At 35.9% G+C, this 25997-nt stretch overlaps 1 protein-coding gene across 1 annotated transcript in view; it reads right to left on the reverse strand.

The window, feature by feature from the left end:
* OTOGL (otogelin like) overlaps positions 1–25997 on the reverse strand; it is a 137022-nt gene that overhangs the window by 49940 nt on the left and 61085 nt on the right. Inside the window, exons 26-31 of the mRNA XM_053895292.1 lie at positions 23834–23968; positions 18420–18569; positions 16091–16210; positions 13235–13351; positions 11968–12124; positions 11262–11288 (exon numbers count right to left, since the gene is read on the reverse strand). Coding sequence (XP_053751267.1) covers positions 11262–11288; positions 11968–12124; positions 13235–13351; positions 16091–16210; positions 18420–18569; positions 23834–23968 — 706 coding nt within the window. The remainder of the gene's footprint in view (positions 1–11261; positions 11289–11967; positions 12125–13234; positions 13352–16090; positions 16211–18419; positions 18570–23833; positions 23969–25997) is intronic.

Here is a 25997-nt window from a genome sequence, read left to right on the forward strand (position 1 = left end):
AGTTTTTCTCACCTATATATATGAAGAAGTTTCTCTAGGTAACTTTCCACTCTAATAGCCCATGATTCAAATCAATTCTCAATAAACACAAGCTTATCTCTATTGATGGCCTGGGATTTTGATAGTCTTTTAAAAATCAGCTCTCCCTAATAGGTTGCATTGCATGAAAACAGAATTCACAGACATGCTATACAATGCTTTATTGTGTGGAGAATTACTGATTTTACCAGTGAGGCATATCTACAAAAAACAAAATAGGATGAAGCTCAACAAAGAAGTCAAAAGTCTTTTTATTTTTATGCTATTGTTTCTCATACATGTTTCTCTTAAATGGTTACATATGAAGTAGAAAATATTTACTATAGTAAAAACTTACTAGTGTAGAACCAAACTTGAAACTCAATTAAACTAATTTTTCTGCAAACCTTATCTTATGAAGAGACATATATATAAATAAGTTCACTGATATTAAAACAAAAATATGAGTTAGGTTTTGAGATGATAAGTTCAGTTTACCTTCAACTCAATCTCAATTTCACTTAAGGTTCTTAATATAATTGAAAGACTATGAAGTTTCTTCTGAATCATCAAAATTAAGTTATATAATTACCAGCTGTATACTTTACATAGGCATATGTATATTTTTTATGCTATAGGTTATGCAAAATGTTAATATATATGTGGTGTTATCATAAAAGATCAATCTAGTCACTATTAGTGAATTTAACTTTCCTTCTTTCCTCTAATGTTTATCTCAAGAAAAATTTTCTTCACCCAGGCCCACTCTTAAGATGGAGGGAAAAAAAAGATCTAAAGAAATCTGAGGGCTGGGCTTTTTCCTCTTTCAGGACTGAAGACAAAGTTTGAGGGAAGGGGAAAGATCATTAGATTAGACGGTCAAAAGTCTCTGAAGCAAAAAGGAGAACAAAAGACAAACTTTCCATCATAAAAACCCAGAGAAGAAACAAGAGACTCGAGATAAGTTATCTTCCAGTGTTGACCCCTCTACTGACTGGAGACACATCACCACAGAGCAGGTAGGGACCCTGACAAGCCATAAGAAAAAGAATTTCATCAGGAATTTGAACATGTTGAGTAGAGTTGGAAACTTGAAGAAAGTTGCCCCCACCAAGATGGGACTGAGCAGATACAGTGGAGAATCTCTCTATGAACCCAGAGCAATGGACTCCTCACTGCTCTTACAAATACATACCATGCACAGTGTTTCTTTATGAGACCAAATCTACAATAACCAAAGAAAACAATATCATTTTTTAAGTTTACTTATTTTGAGAGAGAGAGAGAGAGAGAGAGCACACAAATGGGAGAGGAACAAAGAAAGAGAATCTCAAGCAGGCCCCACACTGTCAGCGCAGCGCCTGATGTGGGGCTCAAACTCATGAACTGTGAGATCATGACCTGAGCTGAAATCCAGAGTCAGACACTTAACCTACTGAACCACCCAGGTGCCCCAAGAAAACTGTATCATTAGTCTCCACTGCCTGCTGGCTCATTTTCTAAGAGAGACAAGAACAACATAAACTTCCAAGATGCAAAGTATTTCAATTTATAAATATGTTGGTTTGTATAAATATGTAAATAATGTACAAATTAGTAGATAAGTATGTAAATTATAATGAGGTACACTTCAAAATAAAGAAGACATATAAAACTACAACTTGAGGGATTGAAGCACCTTCATGGATATTCAACATAATAGGAGAAAGGAAATAGACAACTAAACCAAGTCTTCTTTCCCCCACAGCATAGGTCCCTGAAGAGACAATTGACATCTTAGAAATTCATTTGTATAGAAATCAAAAGCTTCTGAATTGTCTCCCAGTTGACTGATATCTTGGGTCTGGATATCATGTCTTCATGCATTTTCACTAGCAATTGAGACAAAATCATTGACTTTATCATTAATTTTCTTCGGAGAGAAGTATTCACCACCTACTAAAAGCAATCATTTTCTGCAGTGATTATTCAAACATAATATTCAGTATATCCTACTAATAAAATCACTCTGAACTTACAACTGTCATAACAATTGTTAGTAGAATATTGAAGTCCTTGCTCACTGACAGAAATAACAAAAATAAACTTTTTATGTTTGCTTGTAAATGACCATAAAATGACCATGAAGATATTACATAAAGTCTTTGTGTTAAAGATTATTGAAATAATCTCAACTATTAAATCTGAATTCTCCTACTTTTTTTATTTTCCTCTTAAAGAATCATAATTATTTATTCCTGCATTAGCTTGAAATATTAATAAGTATCTTGATAACACAGTGTCCAGTATATAGTAAATAAAGGAAGAAATATATCAGCTGTGAATATCCAAAGAAGAGTAGGTAGGTTTACAATACCTATAAAATTATTTGGGGTGAAACAAATTAAGAATAGTCATTTAAAACAATCTTTTCATGACGCCTATCAACAATCTCAATTCTATATTCCCCTCCAATCATCTATCTTCATCGCATTATTTTTACAAACTCTTACTCTCCTTGGTGGGTTAATACTTTTTCCTATTACTGTGATCAGAGGAAACAGATTCCCCTATCACTCCACTGAGTCAATCAGTGTCTCATGGAGGCTAAATGCCCATGTTTACCCTCTGAATATTACCAATATAGTATTATAGATGACACCAGAAGAACTGGTTTGAAGAATTCTGTAACACATTGGAAAAAACCATCACGAGTAGGGCAGCAGACTTGTCGACAGAAAGCAAAATGTACCAAGTAGCAAAAGGTAGAAATTCAATATTCATAGAAAATTCTGCTTCAGGATCCAAAGGACAGCAGAAAGAATGCCAGAAAGTAAAAAGGCACAGATGGAGATTTTTACAGCAGAACTGTGGGAGGCAGGAATTCTTAAGTGAGGAAGTCACTGGAGCATTTTTTCAAACTGATGTCTGTGTACATTGTGTAGAGCCCATAACAGCGTGTGGTGACCTTTCTGAGATTGGGATGCATTAACCATACACTAGGCAGTGTAGCATGGAGGTCAAGCTCCTTGATTCTGAACTCAGATCGCTTACAAATTCCAGTTTACTACATTTTTAGCTCAGTGACTTTTGGGCAAGTTTTTCAACCCCTCTGGTCCTCAGTTTCCTCCTCCGTAAAGTATTAATAATACCTTACAGGCATATTCTGAAGCTTAAATTATATGATAAAGGTAAAGTAGTTAACACAATAAAAGCTATTGCTATTATTACTGTCATTAATATTAGAGAATCAGTCGCATTTTAAGCATGACATCCAAAGGATTGATGTAGAATGTGTGTGTGTGCGTGTGTGTGTGTGTGTGTGTGTGTGTGTAAAATCCTCAACAGGAGATAATTTTGGTTTATATTTTCTTTAACTATCACTGTCTTTTTTTAATGTTGGATTTTTATCTACATCAAACTTCCATAAATGTAACAAAAACCATCAAAAACTAAAATGTCAATTTTCCTTTTAATCCATCATCTCTATTTCTCTAAAATTATCTGGCATTCTTTGGGTATTTATAGCTGAAAGATTTCTCCCCAGCTCGGTAAGTCACCAAAAATGCCTTTGATTAGTTGCTTGGGGTTTTTGTAATGGCCCAGTTTTTCTATGACTATTTCTCTAATTGATCTCATCATGAGTCCAGAGTTTGTCCAGTCACTGACCCAATGAACACCTTCCTAGATCGTTTTGCTTGTTTGAAGCAGGTTTAAGTGGCTATGCCTTCCTCATTAAATAGGTTTGACAAAAAAGCAGGCTCCAAATCTGCCATCATCTAGCATTTTCACTGAGGCTATAACACTGTCTCTTCTTATATTTATGACTTACTTTTACATAGCACCTCCTCTTAGACTTCTCACTGCAAATTTGGATGCTTTGTGGGCTAGAAGAGATCCATTATTACTATTAAATCAATAAATTATCATTTTGATAATACATAGTTATTTTTGCCTACCATGATGACTAAATAAATTCTTTATATTTTTATCATCCACACTTAGAGTTTGTTTCTTTATTTCTTTTTATTTTAAATGTTTATTTTTATTTTTGAGAGAAAGCACGTGTGCAAGCAGGGGAGGGGCAGAGAGAGAAGGAGACACAGAATCCAAAGCAGGCTCCACACTCTGAACTGTCAGCACAGAGCCCGACGATGCGCTCAAAATCACAAACTGCAAGATCATGACCTGAGCCATACCTGGATACTTAACTGACTGAGCCACCCAGGTGCCCCTGTTTCCTGTTTCTTTTATTTCTATAACATAATGTTGAATAATGTTTATATTTATACTTAATGGTAAAATAATGGTATATGTCTTTCATCCTTTTTGCCTAAAAAATTGGCTAACTTCACTACTTCATTCATTCATGTCATACAAAAACCATTTATTGAAGGCCTCCTAAATGCTGGGAATTTAGTTACATGCTCTTTTTATTTTACAGGGAGTAAATTTTAATGCAAATACTTAGAAATTTAGATAAATTTTAGAAACTAAAGGCTTTCATTGAGTTATATATCATGAACTATTATTCTCAGACATGTTGTTCAAAAACTTTTAGTCTGAAAAGACATTCCATAGAATATTATACTAATTGTCTTTATTTAAATGTCACATACTGAGCAAGCAACAAACATGCTGGAGAAGTAGGATCCATACTTCCCAGCGTCTCTCAAACAAAGAAGCGTTTTGGAAGTCCTTTGAAGCCAAAGGACTTTGTACCCCAAGAGTCTGGGAGGAAAAGAGACTGAGTCTACCGGGGAGAAACTGGGACAACCTGATGGACCATAGGTGGATGATTGCGAACTGGGGGAGGTAAAATGGGCCACGTAGGCACAGAAGGGAGGATCCCCTTCTGCAGAGAGACGAATGGAGGAGAGAGCAGCTGGGGAAGCATAGGAGGATTATCTGGACAAGAGAAAAACCTCCAACTGGGACAAAGAAGGATCCCATCTCTAACTGCAGGGCTTTCTTTGGACTGGGGCTGGCTGCCCTGTTCTCACACCTGGGGAGTGGGGAACCACCTCTGGGTTCAGTGGTAGGTCAGGGGCGCAATCTGCAGCAGGAGAAACTGGTCCCCTCCCCCGAAGGGCTGTAGCACAGGACATAACCAGCCAGGACCACACATCGGGCATCATGGAGAGGTGCTTCCCCAGTACCGGGGCGCACAGAGCGGGAGTTTAATTCCCAGCCAAGTGCCAGGGCACAGGAGTCTTGTCTGAGCCCGTGGCACAGTGAGGATGGCTTCAAAGGAGTGATCTGGGACACCACGTTGTGAAGAAGTGGGTGGGGGTCGCCATTTTTCTCCCCACCACCACCACCACCAAGGAGGGGCTCACAGTCGAGTCGGGACCAGCCTACACCAAACCACGCCCCTCTGCTCCTGGTAACTGTGTGTCTACTGGAGCAGGATAGACGCTGTGGAACCAGATGGCCCCTCCTCCAGACCAGCACTGCTGCATTGTCTGGATTAATTCTAGGACCATTCTTGACATATAGATATATTCTCCCTTCCATTTCTCCTTCTTATCTCTTCCCTCCTCTAAGCTGGTTACTCTGGTTATTGGTTTGTTTAAACAGACATATTTAATCCATTCTCTTGATACATGTTCTACACGTTCTTTTTTACTTTCCTTTCTCTCTCTCTCTCTCTCTCTGGAATAATCAAGCCATATAATTTAGCTGTCTGGGTAACTGTATCTTTTGTTTCTTTTTCCCCCCGACTCTTTCCTTATTTTCCTTTCTCTCTCTCTGGATTAAGTCTTTCAGTCTCTCTGCCTAATCAATGCTTATTTTTTCTCCCCCCACCCCCACCCCTGTCATTTCTCTCTTTGTATGTGCTCTTTCACTGGCACCGCCTCCACCCTGTCCTTTACTTGTAGGTGGTGTTTCTGGTTTTTTGCTTTTGAATTGTTTTACTTTTTACTTTTTTAATTTTTGTTTGTTTTATTTGTGTGTTTTTGTTTCCTGTTTGTCTGTTTGTTTTCCTTTCCAAGGCTACTTCAGGGAACAAGTCAAAGCACACCTGGTCGAGGGTCCAAAACATCACTATGAGTAGGGAAATAAAATAACCAAAGTCACAACAACAGATAGCAAGTAAACACTCTCCAAAAAACACCCCCTGAAGGGCCAGGCCCTGAAAAGTGTATGACCCCCCTTTAATACAGGAGTGCTCACAGGTGCAGAGCACATAACAAGCTTTTAAAACTTATAAGGAACAGAAAACTAGCCAAAATGATGAAATGGAAGAATTCTCCTCAAAAGAATTCCAGGAAGAAGTGACAGCTAAAGAATTGATCAAAACAGATGTAAGCAACATAACTGAACAAGAATTTAGAATAATAGTCATAAAATTAATTGCTGGGCTTGAAAAAAGCATAGAAGACACAGAGAATCTATTGCTGCAGAGATCAAGTGACTAAAAAATAGTCATGATGAATTAAAAAATGCTATAAATGAGGTGCAAAATAAAATGGAGGCAGCCACAGCGTGGATTGAAGATGCAGAGGGGAGAACAGGTGAATATAGAAGATAAAATTATGGAAAAAGAGGAAGCTGAGAAAAAGAGAGATAAAAAAAATCCATGATCAGGAGGGGAGAATTAGAGAACTAAGTGATTTGATCAAACAGAACATTCTCCACATCATAGGAATTCCAGAAGAAGGAGAGAAAGGGGCTTAAAGTGTACTTGAACAAATCATAGCTGAGAACTTGCCCAATCTGGGGAAGCAAACAGATGTTGAAATCCAAGAGGCACAGAGAACTCCCTTCAGATGTAACTTTAATCGATCTTCTGCACAACATATCATAGTGAAACTGGCAAAATACAAGGATAAAGAGAGAATTCTGAAAGCAGCTAGGGATAAACGGGACTTAACATGCAAAAGTAGATACATAAGTGTAGTAGCAGACCTATCTACTGAAACTTGGCAGGCCAGAAACGAATGGCAGGAAATCTTCAATGTGATGAACAGAAAAAAAATATGCAACCGAGAACCCTTTATCCAGCAAGTCTGTCATTTAGAATAGAAGGAGAGATAAAGGTTTTTCCAAACAAACAAAAACTGAAGGAATTCATCATCACTAAGCCAGCCCTACAAGAGATCCTAAGGGGGACTCTGTGAGTGAAATGTTGCAAGGACCACAAAGTACCAGAGATACCACTACAAGCATGAAACCTACAGATACCACAATGACTCTAAACCCATATCTTTCAACAATAACACTGAATGTAAATGGACTATATGCTACAATCAAAAGACATAGGGTATCATAATGGATAAAAAAAAAAGACTCATCTATTTGCTGTCTACAAGAGACTCATTTAGACCTGAGGACACCTTCAGATGGAAAGTGAGAGGATGGAGAACCATCTATCATGCCGTTGGAAGTCAAAAGAAAGCTGGAGTAGCCATACTTATATCAGAGAAACTGGACTTTAAACTAAAGGCTGTAACAAGAGATGAAGAAGGACATTTTATAATAATTACAGGGTCTATCCATCAGGAAGAGCTAACAATAATAAATGTCTATGCATCGAATTCAGAAGTACCCAAATATATAAAACAATTAATCACAAACATAAGCAATCTTATTGATAAGAATGTGGTGATAGCAGGGAACTTTAATACTCCACTTACAACAATGGACAGAATCAATAAAGGAACAAGAGCCCTGAATGATACATTGGACCAGATGGACTTGACAGATATATTTAGAACTCTACATCCCAAAGCAGCAGAATATACCTTCTTCTCAAGTCCACATGGAATATTCTCCAAGATAGATCACATACTGGGTCACACAACAGCCCTTACTAAATATAAAAGAATGGAGATCACACCATGCACACTTTCAGATCACAATGCTATGAAATTTGAAATCAACCACAGGAAAAAGTCTGGAAACGTCCAAAAGCATGTTCCTTAACATCCTTCTAAAGAACAAATGCATAAACCAGGCAATTAGAAAAGAAATTTAAAACTATATGGAAACAAATGAAAATGAAAATACAACAATCCAAACCTTTTGTGTTGCAGCAAAGGCAGTCCTAAGAGGAAAATACATTGCAATTCAGGCCTATCTCAAGAAACAAGAAAAATCCCAAATACAAAATCTAACAGCACACCTAAAGGAACTAGAAGCAGAACAGCAAAGACACCCCAAACCCAGCAGAAGAAAAGAAATAATAAAGATCAGAGAAGAAATAATATAGAATCCAGAAAAAAAAAAAAAAAAACAGTAGAGCAGATCAATGAAACCAAAGGTTTTTTTTTTTTTTTTTTTAAATAAACAAAATTGATAAACTTATAGCCAGGCTTCTCAAAAAGAAAAGAAAGAGGACCCAAATAGATAAACATCATGCATGAAAATGGATTTATTACAACCAATCCCTCAGAAATACAAGCAACTATCAGGGAATACTAGGAAACATTATATGCTAACAAACTGGACAACATGGAAGAAATGGACAAATTCCTAAATACCCACACACTACCAAAACTCAAACAGGAAGAAATAGAAAATTTGAACAGACCCATAACTAGTGAAGAAATTGAATCAGTTATTAAAAATCTCCCAACAAATAAGAGTCCTTGACCAGATGGCTTCCCTGGGAAATTCTACCAGACATTTAAAGCAGAGTTAATACCTATCCTTCTCAAGTTGTCCCAAAAAGTACAAATGGAAGGAAAACTTCCAGACTCATTCTATGAAGCCAGCATTACTTTGATTCCCAAACCGGACAGAGATCCAGCAAAAAAAGACAACTACAGGCCAATATCCCTGATGAATATGGATGCAAAAATTCTCAACAAGATACTAGCAAATCTAATTCAACAGCACATAAAAAAAAATTATTCACCATGATCAAGTAGGATTCATTCCTGGGCCACAGGGCTGGTTCAATATTCGCAAATCACCAACGTGATACATCACATTAATAAAAGAAAAGATAAGAATCATATGATCCTGTCAATAGATGCAGAAAAAGCATTTGACAAAATACAGCATCCTTTCTTAATAAAAATCCTCGAGAAAGCCGGGATAGAAGGAACGTACATAAACATCATAAAAGCCATTTAGGAAAAGCCCACAGCTGATCTCATCCTCAATGGGGAAAAACTGAGAGCTTTCCCCCTGAGATCAGGAACATGACAGGGATGTCCACTCTTACCACTGTTGTTTAACATAGTTTTGGAATTTCTAGCATCAGCAATCAGACAACAAAATGAAATAAAAGGCATCAAAATTAGCAAAGATGAAGTCAAACTTTCACTTTTTGCAGATGACATGATACACTACATGGAAAACCCAACAGATTCCACCAAAAGTCTGCTAGAACTGATACATGAATTCAGCAAAGTCGCAAGGTATAAAATCAATGTACAGAAATTGGTTGCATTTTTATACACCAATAATGAAGTAACAGAAAGAGAAATAAAGTGATCCCATTCATAATTGCACCAAGAACCATAAAATACCTAGGAATAACCAAAAATGTAAAAGATCTGTATGTTGAAAACTGTAGAAAGTTTATGAAGGAAATTGAAGAAGACACAAACAAATGGAAAAACATTCCATTCTCATGGGTTGGAAGAATAAACATTGTTAAAATGTCAATACTACCCAAAGCAATCTGCCACACTCAATGCAATTCCAATCAAGATTGCATCAGCATTCTTCTCAAAGTTAAAACAAACAATCCTAAAATTTGTATGGAACCACAAAAGACACCAAACAGCCAAAGTAATATTGAAGAAGAAGACCAAAGTGGGGGGCATTACAATCCCAGACTTTAGCCTCTGCTATAAAGCTGTAATCATCAATAAAGTATGGTATTGGCACAAAAACAGATACATGGACCAATGCAATAGAATAGAGACCCCAGAATTGGACCAGAATATATGGCCAACTAATCTTTGACAAAGCAGGAATATCCAAAGGAAAAAAAAGACAGTCTCTTTAACAAATGGGGCTGGGAGAACTGGACAGCAACATGCAGAAGAATGAAACTAGACCCCTTTCTTACACCATACACAATAAACTCAAAATGGATGAAGGACCTGAATGTGAGACAGGAAACCATCACAACCCTCGAGGAGAAAAGCAGGAAAAAACCTCTCTGACCTCAGCTGCAGCAATTTCTTACTTGACACATCTCCAAAGGCAAGGGAATCAAAAGCAAAAATGAACCTCATCAAGATAAAAAGCTTCTGTACTGCAAAGGAAACAATCAACAAAACTAAAAGGCAACCAATGGAATGGGAAAAGATATTTGCAAACGACATCAGACAAAGGGCTAGTATCCAAAATCTATAAAGAACTCACCAAACTCCACACCGGAAAAACAAATAGTCCAGTTAAGAAATGGGCAGAAGACATGAATAGATACTTTTCCAAAGAATACATCCAGATGGCCAACAGACACATGAAGAAATGCTCAATGTCACTCATGATCAGGGGAATACAAATCAAAACCACACTGAGATATCACCTCACGCCAGTCAGAGTGGCTAAAATGAACAAATCAGGAGACTGTAGATGCTGGCAAGGATGTGGCAAAATGGGAACCCTCTTGCACTGTTGGTGGGAATGCAAACTGGTTCAGCCACTCTGGAAAACAATGTGGAGGTTCCTCAAAAAATTAAAAATAGAACTACCCTATGACCCAGCAATATCACTGCTAGGAATTTATCCAAGGGATACAGGAGTGCTGATGCATAGGGGCACGTGTACCCCAATGTTTATAGCAGCACTTTCAACAATAGCCAAATTATGGAAAGAGCCTAAATGTTCATCAACTGATGAATGGATAAATAACATGTGATTTATATATATAATGGAATACTACTTAGCAGTGAGAAGGAGTGAAATCTGACCATTTGCAGCAATGTGGATGGAACTGGAGGGTATTATGCTAAGAGAAATAAGTCAGGCAGAGAAAGACAGATACCATATGTTTTCACTCATATGTGGATCTTGAGAAACTTAACAGAAGACCATGGGGGAGGGGAAGGGGAAAAAACAAGTTACAGAGAGGGAGGGAGGCAAACCATAAGAGACTCTTAAGTACTGAGAACAAACCGAGGGTTGACGGGGGGTGAGGGAGAGGGGAAAGTGGGCGATGGGCATTGAGGAGGACACTTGCTGGGATGAGCACTGGGTGTTGTATGGAAACCAATTTGACAATAAATTACATTTTTTTTAAAAAAGGGAGAATAGCAAACAGAAAAAAAATAAATCAATAAATAAATATCACATACCTTCATTGTAATATTCACAGTCAAGTGCTAAAAAATAAAAGAATAAATATTAAACTGTATAAGAATCTGACCACTTATCTGAATGTATGCAAAATATGGTTATATGTTTATCAGTGACCAATTGAAAGAACACAGAAGGATATCATTATTTGGGAACTTCCTCTAAGCAAAGAGAATTCTTTAAGAGTGATGTGTTGTCATTAATTAGATTTTATAAGATTATTTTATAGGTAGGCAAATATATCTGCCTATTTAGAAATGTCAACTGAAAGTGTTAAAATCTTAAGCATTCTTTTGATGACTTAACTATCTACACAAGTAAATGAAAAGTTTAAAAATGTGAATCTGAAAGCAAATTCAAATGCCTTTTTAAAAAAAAAATACATTTCTGATAATCAGAAAGTGAAATTTCACAGCCATAAGGGGGATGCAGTCATAAACGATTTGAGGATGGTGTATAATTTATAGTTCAAACGTTAAAGTGACAATAGTCAGACACAGAAGGGAAAATTTGACCTCAATTGTTATTTTTATAAATCCTTTATAGATATACTACAATTTATCTGCACTGTCAAAGGAATATAAAACTTAGTTGTCTTAAAGAAATCCTATTTCTATGCATTCCATGGTATTTGTTCTATGATAAGATGGTTAATCTCTTTATGAGATTCTCACCTGATGCTGATGTTCTAAGTAGGGTACTCACAACAAATAGTGGATGACCTCCAGTGAACAGATACCCCTTCCTGACAACATTTGTATGCATATGCTGCTACGCTTGTGCATAAACATTCACAGTCCCCACCGAGATTACAGTTACACGTGTCTTCATGGCAATTTTTGGCAAAAGAAGTGACATCAATCTGCAAATGGAATGGAAAATGAGTTAATTTCAATAAGTACTGACAATAACTGATTAAAATTCAGCCTTCTAAAAGAAAACTAACTGGTCGGTTCAAAATTTGGCATTATCAGCCTAATACTGCCACCTAGAGTTCTCAATATCTCAAAACTTTTTATGGACCAAAGGAGAAAGGGATTTATTAGGTAAATGTAGGATCAAAAAACTAGCAAAACAGTTAATAGGGTTAACAAAAAATAGAATTTCAGCACCTGCAATATAGTAACATTTTGATATTTTGTAGAAGCTCGCTGTTTCATTATTGGCATGTTCTCATAGTATTAAAAGAATGTTCTATTACCAATTGCACTTTTACTGATTTTTATGAATACTTTATTTTTTTTTAACTTTATTGGGGTCGAAAATTATTATGTTGGGAAAGCATTTAGAAATTTAAATTTCTGGGGTGCCTGAGTCAGTTAAGCATCTGACTCTTGATCTCAGCTCAGGGCATGGTCTCACAGTTCGTGAGTTCGAGCCCCACATTGGCTGTCCACTGATGGCATGGAGCCTGCCTGGGATTCTGTCTCTTCTTCTCTCTGCTTGTGTGTGCATACACATGCATGCACACGCTCGCTCTCTCGCTCTCTCAAAATAAATAAACTTAAAAAAAAGAAATTTAAATTTCTGAATAAATCACACTCCATCTTGGTATGCTTTTAAGACCATTTTAAAATGTGCCACCACTAATACTTTTAAACTATACATTGGATTGAGGAGAAGAACACCCATGAAATGAAGCAATGCGCTGAAGAAAAACATTTATGGCTTTGATGTATCATTTCTGACTTTGAGGATATATGTCAAAATGTTCGGTAAACTAGAACAGAGTACTACAAATATTATGTATAAATGTATGCTGTTACATAAGACGGATTGAGAAGGAAAGTAAATCAACTGGATGCATCTCTTCTACAGAAAATCAAACTACCAAATCTGTCTTCTTAACAATGGTTAGGTAGTACATCTGAAGAGCCAATAGTTAGCTAACTTGCTTGTCCCATTCATCTCAAATAGCATAGATATGGCAGTACCCGTTTAAATGTGAAAGTTTAGTAAAGTATTCAGTTACCACATTGCGACACGGAGCAAAAACATCGCTGTACAAAATGGAGCATTCTTTCTTGGCATAAGGAAATTTGTTTTGATGTGCCTCACAGGGTTTAAATAACTCACTTGGGGTTTCACACTGTTGAAGAAAAAAAAGGGAGAAGAGAAAGTTTCCCGGGGGGACTTCTGAAGCCGAAACCAGAGTGAACCATTCTGACTCCATCCACTACAATCACATCTACTGTATTCTCATTCTTTTAGACAGGTTTTACCTAAAGCATCTGTAGTCAGCCAACTCAATGTTAATAGTGTATATATTTTTTTTTAACAACTAAGCATACTGTTAAAATTATGGCGATATTACAGAGAGAGTAAACAGTTTTTGAATTTGTTTCAAATGTGGTCATTAAAAAACTGCGTGAGCAAATGATTCTCTTTCTTTTTCCAGTTTCAGCTCTTTCATTTCTGTCACAGCCGTTCTCTGAGAAATTGTATAGGCACAAGTGTCTACAGGCTCACCTCCCACAGACTCAGAAATGTGGTCTCTGCCTCTTCTAATCCACCTCCCTGAAACCACCTTGGAAATGTCATCAATTGTCTCTTCATGAGAGTTGCCTAAATATAAAGGCCACGTTTTGGTGTTCATCTCACTTAACCTTTTGCTACCTCTGACTCTGTATATTACTTCACCCTTTTTAAACATCTCTCCTCATTTGTTCCTTGTGACACCATTTTCTTCTGGGTTTCCTCCTAATTCATTGGCTGCTACCCCCCATTCTTCTACCCCTTCCGTCTATACAAAGCTTGATCCTCAAACCTGGTTTTCCCCACTCTATATACACTTTTCATGGCTTCAACAACCCGTATACTCTAGTAAGTGCCAAATCTGTATTTCCACCCAAATCTCTTTCTTGAATCTCAAAACTGGAAATCTCCACATAAATTTCTCTATTGCTTCTCTTTAGTGCATCCTAACCTATACTTACCTTTGCACCTCTGTCCTGTACCCACTGTTCTCCACCATCTACTCTCCTCAGTGAAGAGTGCCAGCATCCACCCACTAAGCCAGCAAGATAGGAGACTTCCTTGAATCCTCCAGATTCATCATTCCTAAATACAATCTTTCAGCAGATGCTAATGATTTTAATCTTTAATGCCTCACAGGTTTGTGTCGTTTTCTAAATCTTCTCTGACTTAACACAACTAGCTGGATTAAAGAACCTCCCAACTAGTTTTAGGTAGATCCTAGGACTATCTTGCCACTCTATACTCTGCATCCTAGCCATTGCCTACTTCAGACCCTCCAGAACTGCCATATACAACCTCTTGAAATCCGATTAGGCACCAGTGTTCCTGACACCTTTTAACAGGCTGCTCTCTCCTTTCCAGCTATGCTGTTACCCATCACCTTCTCTTTTGTAGCTACCATAAGGCTTGCAGGATTCAGCCCAATGACACCTTCTTCAGGAACTTTCCTTTGACCATAATGAAGTCCAAGCCATTCACCTCTATCAAAGCACCTACCTGTCTCATATATTCATTGTTAATTTTTCTACCTCAACTACCAAACTAGACTCGAAATTTCTAATGACAGAGGCTTTGTTTTAATCATTTTATGGGTTCAAAGAATCTGGAAAATATGAAGTGCTAAATAGAACTTACCAAATGAAAAAACTTTTTCTTAATTTTTATTTTTGGATTAGGTATGAATAAGAATATACATTATAGTGAGTCTAAAATTCTTTGATCCAAATATTTAGGTATTATTATAAATTGTTTATACCTTAATTCATTTTGAAAGAACAAATGTAAGGTATTTCCTCCAAAAACTTCTAAATGCCACAAGATATATGAGAGCCATAATAAAAAGGATTTGGTATCTCTCCATAGAGTAGGAAGTTCATATATTAAATAAAAGGCTTGTACTTTTCAGCTTAGACCACAATGAAATATGCTGCTTAAATTTTACTGAATTAGGTGAATGTTTTATCTGAGGCCCCTCTTATGCTTTTAAGGAAATTTAGATATATTAGGTAAATTGGGTAAAGTGGTAAAGCAATTAATCAAATAGTAACCAATCAGAAAACTGTAGTCATGGATACCGCTCTTAGTTAGAAAGAAAAATAGGCTAAAAAGAGAAAGTAGAAGAAAAGAATGACACCAATTTTCAATTTGACTCTGTTTTCGGAGTTCATTCAGCATTTCTCAAAGTGTGACCCATAAGACACTATTTCCTTCAGAACTAATACATAAAAACATAGGTTCTGTGTCAATAAGTTGGAAAATCCTTCAAATTCATCCCTCCCTTGGAAGGAAATCCTTCAAAAAAGAAATATGTCTAACTTAAGACATATCTTCTTCAAGAAATCCTTCAAAAAAGAAATATGTCTAACTTAATTTATTCAAATTGCTCCCAAATGTAGTTGACCACAAATCCACTCCCTACCCATTCCCACCCCACACACAGCCATGTCTGGAGAACAAATGGTAAGAAATTCTGCCTTCATTTATCCATTGCTTTGAGTTGACAAAAGTTACATTATTAGAAATATAAATACCTTGATAAAGCATTTTGCTTTATGGAAGGAAAAGTATAAGATTAAAAGACGTGAATTTGAACGTCACCTCTGCTTCTTTCTGAGCATATATTAGTCAGGTCATTTAACTTTCCTGAGCTTCAATTTCTTCATCTATAATATAGAGGCAATGCCCTTAACATTACAAGACTGTCACAAGAATTACATGAGAAAGTAAATGTGAAAGTAAGTTGTCAGCTATGACATAAAATAGTATTATCTAAATAAATATTCCTATGAGAATAAAATGATAAATATACCAAAATATTTTTTAAGTTCTGTAATACATATATTCTACTTACCTGTCCCAATGCCCAACTATCTCCAAATACCTGGGCATTTCTCACTTCTAAGTTATTGGATGTGGTCATATCATTTGAAGTACATTTGTCGAAGTTTCCACATAATCCTGATAGTTTGTTCTAAAGTGAAAGAAAATTATCATGAAATATGAAATATTCTATATTCACTTCAACATTTAAAGGCTCAGTCACTAAAAATTTTTAAAGATTTAAAATTGACATTTTAAGAATTTCCACACATATAAATATGTTTCAAGATGATGTAATTTCATATTTACTTAATTGTATTTAAGTTACTTTAAAATTCTTATAACGTTTTACCATCCCCCAAATTTTATCTATCCACTCTTACCATTGTCTTAGCATTGATACAATAATGTAAGTAACTTGGGAAAGTATAATATAGACACTACAATATATGTGTATATGCATATGTATTTTGTATATATCCATATACATATAAATTTTAATATGAAAGTCCCACGTGATAAGCTTAAGATTTTGTAACACTGTAAATGTTGAAACAATAAAAATAATACATTGTTCATTAGATCATACTTTGAAAAGCCAAAACTTGCAAAACATAACGTCTAAAGAAAAAAGTTAACTTTAATATCCATGTATCATGCCACCATGAGACACAATAAATAAAAACCACATTTTACTTCATATTTGTAAAGGTTGTTATAGGTTATGAAATGGTTATGGAAAGTGCCATATGAATTATTCACATCAACATTACTCACTGCATTTTCTCAAAAAAAATGTGAAACACTTTACTTAGAAGAGGGAGATAAATCAAAAGTACAGAAAAGAATGATCTTCCTAAAACAATGGAAATCCTGCTTAAAACATTGAAACTGAATGTTCTCTTCATGTATTGGTGAATGGAATGCAGCCCTTAGTAGATGATGAAGAAGGCTGCCCGTGTCTCCAGCAAAGATGACAATAACCTTGGGATTGCACCTGTCATGACCATTGCTTACCATGGTGCCTCAGCTCTCAGAAGCCACAATAACTATCCAAAGACAATGGCCACTTCCACCATTGGCCACCCAACAATGTGAGGCAGCAGCGAAGGGGGAGATGTAGAAGAATAATTGGTTAATTCACTTCCAAAAAGTAGGGAAGAGAGGATACATAATTAAAGTGGCAGAGGAATATGGGTGAAGAAAGCATGGCGATGGCTAAATTATTTCATCTTCATCAAAGAAATGCAAGAAGCCAGCAAACACCTAGTAACAGATTTATGGGTTTTATCTCACTTGAGGTTGAAAGAAAATGGCTTGACAATACACAATCATATCTTCAACTTACAACATATTAAAATCTTAAAACATATGTATCCTTTCCATAATTTTATAAGAATACATTGTTACTATCCCAGTTTTTCCCTAACTTGCCACAGATTAGATCCATGAGTCTCAATTTCAATTTCAGATAAACTGGATTTCTAAAAATGTATCAGTGTTTCAAAAACAACTTTAATATATGAGTTTAAAATATTTAATAGGATTGAAAATATTTAAAATAATAGACATATTTAATAATACTTATAAAGCATTTAACAGAAAACAATATTTAAAACAATTTAGAATATAAATTGCCAAAAATTCTAAACAGTGCAGATTGGATCTTCAACCATGAATGAATAAAACAAACTAGTACATCCATACAATGGAATACTACTCAACAGTATAAAGGAACAAACTATTAATTCATTTAACAGTATAGATGAATCTTAAACATGTTTTGCGAAGTCAAAGGAGCCAGACCCAACAGGTTGCATAAAGACAAAACTGTAGACATGAAAAATAGATCAACAAGAGTTAACAATAATGGAGCAAATAATGGAAGAAATTTGGGAGTTGATAGGTCTGTTCTGTATACAACTCTGGTGATAGATACACAATGCCATGCGTTTGTTAAAGCCCATAGAACTCTAGACCATAATATTTTTAAAATAAATTTCCAAAAAAAAACCCCAGAATGTGGAGGAAAAGATGGAATGCAGAATGTAATAAAATGAATCTAATTATATTGCAAACATATCATATAACCACTCCGAAAGGGATGGGAAGAAAGAAACTGACCTAAGTAACTTTGGAAAACTGTTACTCTAAGGTTAAAATTGAAAAGAACTGCACACACCGCTGTACTCCAGTTGGTACAGTTTTTCTTCATTGGGTTACAAGTTAGCAATTCTGAACATACAACTTGTTTCCTAAAGAAAATATCAATTATTTTATTTTCTTAAAACATTGAAAGGTATTTGTAATTTCATTTCTCACATTTCATTTGGATTGATCTACCAAACAGGTTGACCTACCTTCCACTGGGGTCCAACTTTGATATGTATGGTTGTCTTTTTATCCCAAAGAATAGTGATATCATTCTCTGGAAAGTATACTACTATGTAGTACCCTGCCTTCCAAAGCTGGTATGTAGGGTTATTTTCCAGAAAAAAACCTGATCGTTTCTTTAAAAAGGGAAAAGAAAGAAAAAAAAATGAATTCCTTGTTCCCTAACCAAAATGTAAACATTAAGTTAATATCCACCAGTAAGTGTCTAGGTACTAGTATTTTTGCTTGGCCCGTCTTGTCTGAATTCCGTAGTAAAACACAAAACAAATGCATAAAACAGGAAATACATAAATTGGTAATGAGACACAAGATGATAGAGGGGCTTAACATGGATAAACGAGCGAAGGCGAGAAGATATTTCTGTGATAGAAAAGAATATAAACAAAGGCACAGACATAGAGTACATTAAGGGGATATACCTTCTGACTCAGAAATTCTTTGCTAATAATGAATAAATAAGATTGAGTACTAAAAATGTATGATGTTACTTGCAGAAATCAAAAACAAAAACACAAAGTGTGTCTATACTCTATATATAAAACATATGTACAGATAGACTTATAGACAGATATATCTATAGATAGACATATGTATCAATATATAAACAGATCTATCTATATCTATCCATCTATATTCATATCTAGAGAGAGAGAGAAAGGGGAGGTGAATTTCCATTAAGGGGACTTAGAAAGCTTTCTTGCAAGGAGTGGGATATGAATGGATCTGCAAGAAGCCCTACATAGGAAGGTACACAGAGCTGGAAATGAGAATGGAGAAGAAATCATTCTGAGCAAAAGTAATCACTTGAATAGAGACTTGGGGTAAGAAAGTTCAAGATTTGTTCAGGACTGAGGAGAGCACCAAAAGACTAGAGCATGGATTCCATAACAAGCATAGTCTGAGGCCCTTTTGCAGCCAAGTTATCCGTACAGTCAAGGGTTGCTATTCTTTGTGCAAAATGCATTCAATAAAAGTTTCTGAATAGGAAAGTGACAGACCGTGTTTCTATTAAAAGAAAATAACTTGTGTGCTATAAATAATAACATTAGAGAAAAACTAGAGATGGAACCCATTGGGAAAATTTAGAGTACCTTTAGCCTAAAGTACAAATATGCAACATTCCTCAGGAGCAGGTGCTATACCCTATAAAATTTACATTAAATCTGACATTCCAGTTAGCTCATATAATAACTTTAATAATACACGGTTAAATCAAAGTAAGTAAAGCAAATTTAGTCAGAAGCAAAATAAAAATTGTGAAGCGGATATGGAATTCTTTGATTATTTTTCTCCCCCAAATAATAACAAATGCATAGTTTGGAAATACTATACTATAGATGACATTTTAGAAACATCCCTTAGGGCAAATTAAGTAAACTTAGTCATCTCTACAAAGAGTTTTCAGTCATCTAGACCAAGGTCAAACTTAAAAGTACTCAGTATATTATATACAATAGTATATATATTGTGTAACCACATATATGGCTAATGGACTCTACCTAACCTCCTTCCTTCTACTCCAAGTGCCAAGTTGAAGTTCTGGGGCAGGGGCCTGGGTGCCTGTGAGGGTCTGCACTCAACCTGGGAGTATCCTTGTCTCTGAGTGACCAAGGCCTTAAAAATAAAGGGGGAAAAAAAACATGACAGGTCAAGAGAGAGCGCAAAACAAAGGGAGAGGGAAAACTTCCTGTTTTGAACAAGGGGCATCACATTTTCACTTCTAAGGAAGCCCATAATATGTGCAGCCTGTCCTGCCCCCAAGTCACTCTGCCACAGAACCTATTTTTATTGTTGTGATTACATTTTCAGTACCCTTCTATTATATGCTTTGTCTTTGGCTTTGCTATCTGTCTTCTCCCTCACCTGAATGTTAGCTCCTTGGAAGATGTATCAGATCAATGTGTGATTTATATATTTTTAAAACCTTCTTGCACTGGCCTGTTCACAGGTCTCATCTTCTAGCCTGATCAGCAGCAATTAAAGCAAGTAAGTGCAATATTTGTGGCTAATAGCTCTTTTCAATCCATAAAACACTTTTTTGTGTGTTTTCCTATTAAAGTTCCCTTGAACTGGTTGACAAATCTTCAGAACATAAAAATAATTTTTGGGTAAGACAGCTTATTATTAGACTTCCTTCAGGTTGGTTTTGCATCAGTTTTCCTGATGTGAAAGATAACTTTTCTATTTGCCTGTAGAGCTAAAAAAAAATCCTTCATTTTTACTAAACAGGGTGCTTTACCACAAGAAAAACAGTTCTCTTTGGTCTAAAGGAGATACTGTACTCCTTTCTGTTCAGATTAGGAAGCGAGGATGTTGCTCATTGGAAGAGGGAGGGTGTTATGAATTACCCAAAATAGAAACGTCCACTTTAGATGAGAATTACAGCATTTTCAACAAATTCTAGTGATCTTAGAAAGATAAGTTATAAATGTGGAGAATTAACACATTTAAAGGGCAGCTTAAATACATTTATAAAACAGTTATATCTTAAATATTTGACAAAACAAAATTGGGCATTTATTGAAAGAGCAACAGTTTTTCCCTTCACCTAGATGAGCAATCCATCTGCCATAAAATAATGGTACTTATTTTTACTTCTAATGCTTAGGAAAAATGTTAATGGGGGATTTGTTAGTGGGGGAAACCATTTTTATGACTTTCCTTTATCTTACTTCATAATTCACACCTCATATGGAGATGCATACAGGTGAGCACTGGAAGTTGAAAGCTATACTGAACTGTAATTACCGCTTCAAAAATGTGTCAAACTGTCCCTACAAGAACAGTTACTATTTTCTCTTCAGTTTTTTCTTTAAAAAAAAACAATTTTTGTTCTTAGAACCTTTACCTATAAATGAATATCCAGCTGATAGCTATACCAAACTGCAGCAATTATGTCCAAAATATAACAACATGATATACAGACTCTGTTTGCTTTGCCAAAAGCTTGATTGCTGCCTGGTTGGTCTCAACATTTCTGATTGAAGTATAAACTATGATCTAAAGTACTTGTTCTCAAACTTTAGTGTCAAGAAGAATTGGGGGTACCATTAAAAATAATTGATTTTCATTCTCAACCTCAGCCATTCTAATTACTAAGGTGGGGCCCAGAAACCAGCTTTTATAATAGATATTCCAGGTGATTTTAATGCATATTTACAGACCAAACTTTGAGAAACTCTGTTCTAAAATCTCAGAGAGGCCACTTTTTAAAAGGCCATATATCAGGGGTGCCTAGGTGGTTCAGTCAGTTAAACACTAGACTCTTGGTTTCAGCTCAGGTCATCATGATCTTATGGTTCTTGAGTTTAAGCCCTTTGTTGGGCTCTGTGCTAACAGCACAGAGCCTGCTTGGGATTCTCATTCTCTCTCTCTCTCTCTCTCTCTCTCTCTCTCTCTGCTCCTCCCCTACTCTCTCTCTCTCTCTCTCTCTCTCTCTCTGCCTCTCAAAATAAATAAATACACTTAAAAGAAAAGTCATATGTCAGATCATGTCCTTTCTCAATGCCAAAATTTCTTACTTGTAAAACAAGTTCAAATATCTTACACCATTTAAGAGCCTCTGTGGTTTGGAACAAGCCTCCTGTCTACTGCCCTTGTTCCCATGTCCCCTGCTTTAAAGTCAGCCTGGAGACTCCTCCCTGAATCTCTTTGCCATACTGTCCCTCCACTATCCCTGTATACTTCGACCAAACTAAACCACTCGCAATTCTCCAAACAAACCATTGTATCTTTCAACTCTGTTCCTTTCAAATGACCATTCTTCTGTATTGACTGCCTTTCTATTCTCCCTTTTCACCTGCCTAATACCTACTCATCCTTTAAGACTCAGTTCAAATCATTTCATCCAAAGCATATCTTCTGAGCTCTCAAAAATAAGGAAGGTGAAGGAGAAGAGGAAAGCCATTTCTTGAAATCCATTATCTCATTTAATCCTTGTATGAATTTAAGAGGTAGATTCTCTAATCATCCCAAATTTACAATTGAGATAGCTGCAGCTTGAAGAGGTTAAGTAAGCTTGGTCAAAGTGACACAACTAGCAAGTGAAAAAAACAGGGATTCTAAATCACTACTGACTGACTCCAAAGTCCACACTCTTAACAACTACCCTAAACATCCAAGGTTGGCTTCTTTTCAGGGATTCCCATACTGTCCTATACACTCTTGCACATTACACTGAACATTCTTGTTTACGTGAATGTCTCCCTTGCCTGAGTATAATTCTTTAAAGGTAAGCACAGTGTCTTTTCACTGTTCTAGTCCCAATAATTAATACATATTTTGGTATATAGTAAAATGTATGAATGAATGAATGAAATGTATTCATTCTTTCAAATTGGGCAGGCTCCAAGAATACAGGAATAAGGGAAACCATGGCCCCACTTCTCACAGAACTCGTAGACAAATGGAAAAGACAGACAACCACACAAATAATTTCACTAAAGTGTGACTTGTGTCCCAACAAAGTGCTTGAGGGCATGAAGAAGAACTCCCTGAAGGAGTTAAGATGAGACCTACCATAGAAGAGTAAGTGAAAGAAAAGGCTGATCCAGGTGGGAGCAATGACTTTCATGAAGAACCAGAGGTGAGAGAAAGAATTGATCATTTATTTTTTTTTTTTTTTAATTTTTTTTTTCAACGTTTTTTATTTATTTTTGGGACAGAGAGAGACAGACAGAGCATGAACGGGGGACGGGCAGAGAGAGAGGGAGACACAGAATCTGAAACAGGCTCCAGGCTCCGAGCCATCAGCCCAGAGCCTGACGCGGGGCTCGAACTCACAGACCGCGAGATCGTGACCTGGCTGAAGTCGGACGCTTAACCGACTGCGCCACCCAGGCGCCCCAGAATTGATCATTTAAAGAACTAATAAGATCTCCAACTTCTGGAATATGAGCTCGAAGCAGAAAGTGATGAGACATGAGGCAGGAGAGGTGACTGACCATGGTCAGATTGGTGAGATCGTATAAGGGAATGGGAAGTCATTTGAAAGTTGTGAGGCACTACAGTGACAGGAGATTAGATTCCCATTTTAGAAAAAAAGCCACTCTGGCTGCAGCGTGGCAGGATAAGAGAAAAACTAAGACGGGAAGCCGAGAGTCTATTGTGGAGGGTTGTAGTACTCCAGATAATTGGTGATGGTTGCTGGGGCCAGAATCGTCACCATGGAGATGAAGAAAAGAGGAAAGAATTGGAATATAGAGAAGTGGAGTGTAAATGAAAAAGACAAGTATGATTTACTGAAGTCACATAACAACAAAGAAAAGAAAATTGAAATCGAGTAATCACTTACAGAGAAAAGTACCCCAAATCGTTTCTATTTTGTTTTCAGTATTCTCGGGACAAGTTAAAATGATCCTAAAAGAAATAATTTACTAACCTCTTTGTAAGGAGCGTCATTCAGATAAATTTCAGTGTCCCCAACTGAAATCAAAACACTTTTAGAACAAACAATATCATTGTCAAAGCATTTCTTGTTCTGGGCAATGACAGATATATCTGAGTCATCTGCACTCTGAAATGTTAAAAATAATGCATTAATATAAGTATATACTATATATAATTTTTGGTTATCTTTTATTAAAAATTTTTAAAGACCAAGATTAACAATGGATTGTACTGAAATCAAAATACATCTTATTTCTAAGATAAAAATCATTTTGATCTAATAATGTAAAAAAGTTTATGCAAATAAACCAAGATAGCTCAATCTTTTTTTTTCTTTTTTCTTTTTTTTATTTTTATTTTTTTAATATATGAAATTTATTGTCAAATTGGTTTCCATACAACACCCAGTGCTCATCCCAAAAGGTGCCCTCCTCAATACCCATCTGATAGCTCAATCTTTAAACATTTATCTCTAATATCATCCATTAAAATTTTGTTTTAGCAAAACTTTTTTTTCTATTTTACTATTATAGATCAAATTTATCAACCAGTTTCTGTTTCTTTTTTTTTTCTTTGTTTTTAAATATGAAATTTATTGTCAAATTGGTTTCCATACAACACCCAGTGCTCATCTCAACAGGTGCCCTCCTCAATGCCCATCACCCACCTCCCGTCCCTCCCACCCCCCATCAACCCTCAGTTTATTCTCAGTTTTTAAGAGTCTCTTATGGTTTTGCTCTCTCCCTCTTTTTTTTTTTCTTCCCCTCCCCCACGGTCTTCTGTTAAGTTTCTCGGGATCCACATAAGAGTGAAAACATATGGTATCTGTCTTTCTCTGTATGACTTATTTCACTTAGCATAACAGTTTCTTTTTAATAAATACCTAAGATATGTCAGAGAAATTTTAAAAGAAATGTTTTCATTTGAGGCAACATCTTTTGTTATATTTTTAAAAAGTTTTCTGGGTAAATAATTTGCCTACAGGTTAAAATGGAAATAGATACAAAACTTCGGTACTGTTAGTAAATACAGTAATGTGTATCATTTGAGGGCTTCCTTTGAACATTACACATGTTATATTTAATTATTTCTTTGATATTTAATTATTAAGATAATTTTTAAATTATCTCCACTTTACAGATTAGAAAGTGAAGTTAAAAAGGATTAACGGATTGTCCAAGGTCACTTGGCTGAATAAAAGCAGAGACAGCTCAAAACCCTAATTTTTAAAATGCTACTTTTATAGAGAAATTAGGAATGGTCTAGCAATGACTGAGCAGAAAAATCAACTGCAAGTTGTAGGGAGTCCTTAGTTTTGGAGAATGGTATTTAGCCCATACACTCTGAACTTCCTCACCTCCATCTCACCTCCTCCTTCCTTTAGCCACTCCCAACTGTATCCACTAAGAACACATTCTCTAGAATCAGGGTTTCTTGTTTGGTATGTTTCCTGGATGGGCTTGTATAGCTCTACAGACCCTAGAAATTCATTGTAAAATGTTGTTTTTGATTACCTATATTTTTCTAAGAAGAAAGTCCATGGTTTTCATCAAATTTTAAAGTCCTTATCCCTCCAAAAGTTAAAAGCTACACTGCTCTAAGAGTGTTCTCACTAACGTGTAAAAGGTGGGAATTTCACCAGAAAAAAAAGTGGCATTTCTCTTTGAGCTCTGTATTCAATTTTCAAAGGCCTGCACACATTTCCTGAATTCTTTTCATTTTTAGACATATGGGTCAGTGTTTATTTTCAAAGTGAAAAAGTCTTTAAATACCTGGAAATCATATAGGTCTTATAAATTCTCTACACTTAGTGTTTCATATCACCAGCAATATGAATGCCAGCTCAATATTCCTTTTGGCTTGGCCAAATTCTTTCTGTCTTATATGTAATTACTATAGCCTAGTGCCAAGAGGATAGGTTTTCAATGAATAGTGTTGAAAAAGTAATTAATGTGTCCCTCTGTGACCCATTTTTCCTTCCTTCCTTCATAGGAACTGAGAGCTTTTGCTTCTTCTTAAACAATCCTTTTGCAAAGCATTGCTTACATTTTGAAAAGGAGAATAATAAAGGTCATTAGGATGATTATGGCATTGTACTACTCAAAAAAATCATGCCACATTTTCTGCCTTAATGAATGATTTTCAAATAAGAAAAA

Source organism: Panthera pardus, unplaced genomic scaffold, assembly GCF_024362965.1.
Source record: "Panthera pardus isolate Hobbes unplaced genomic scaffold, ASM2436296v1 HiC_scaffold_6, whole genome shotgun sequence".
Lineage (NCBI taxonomy): Eukaryota > Metazoa > Chordata > Mammalia > Carnivora > Felidae > Panthera > Panthera pardus.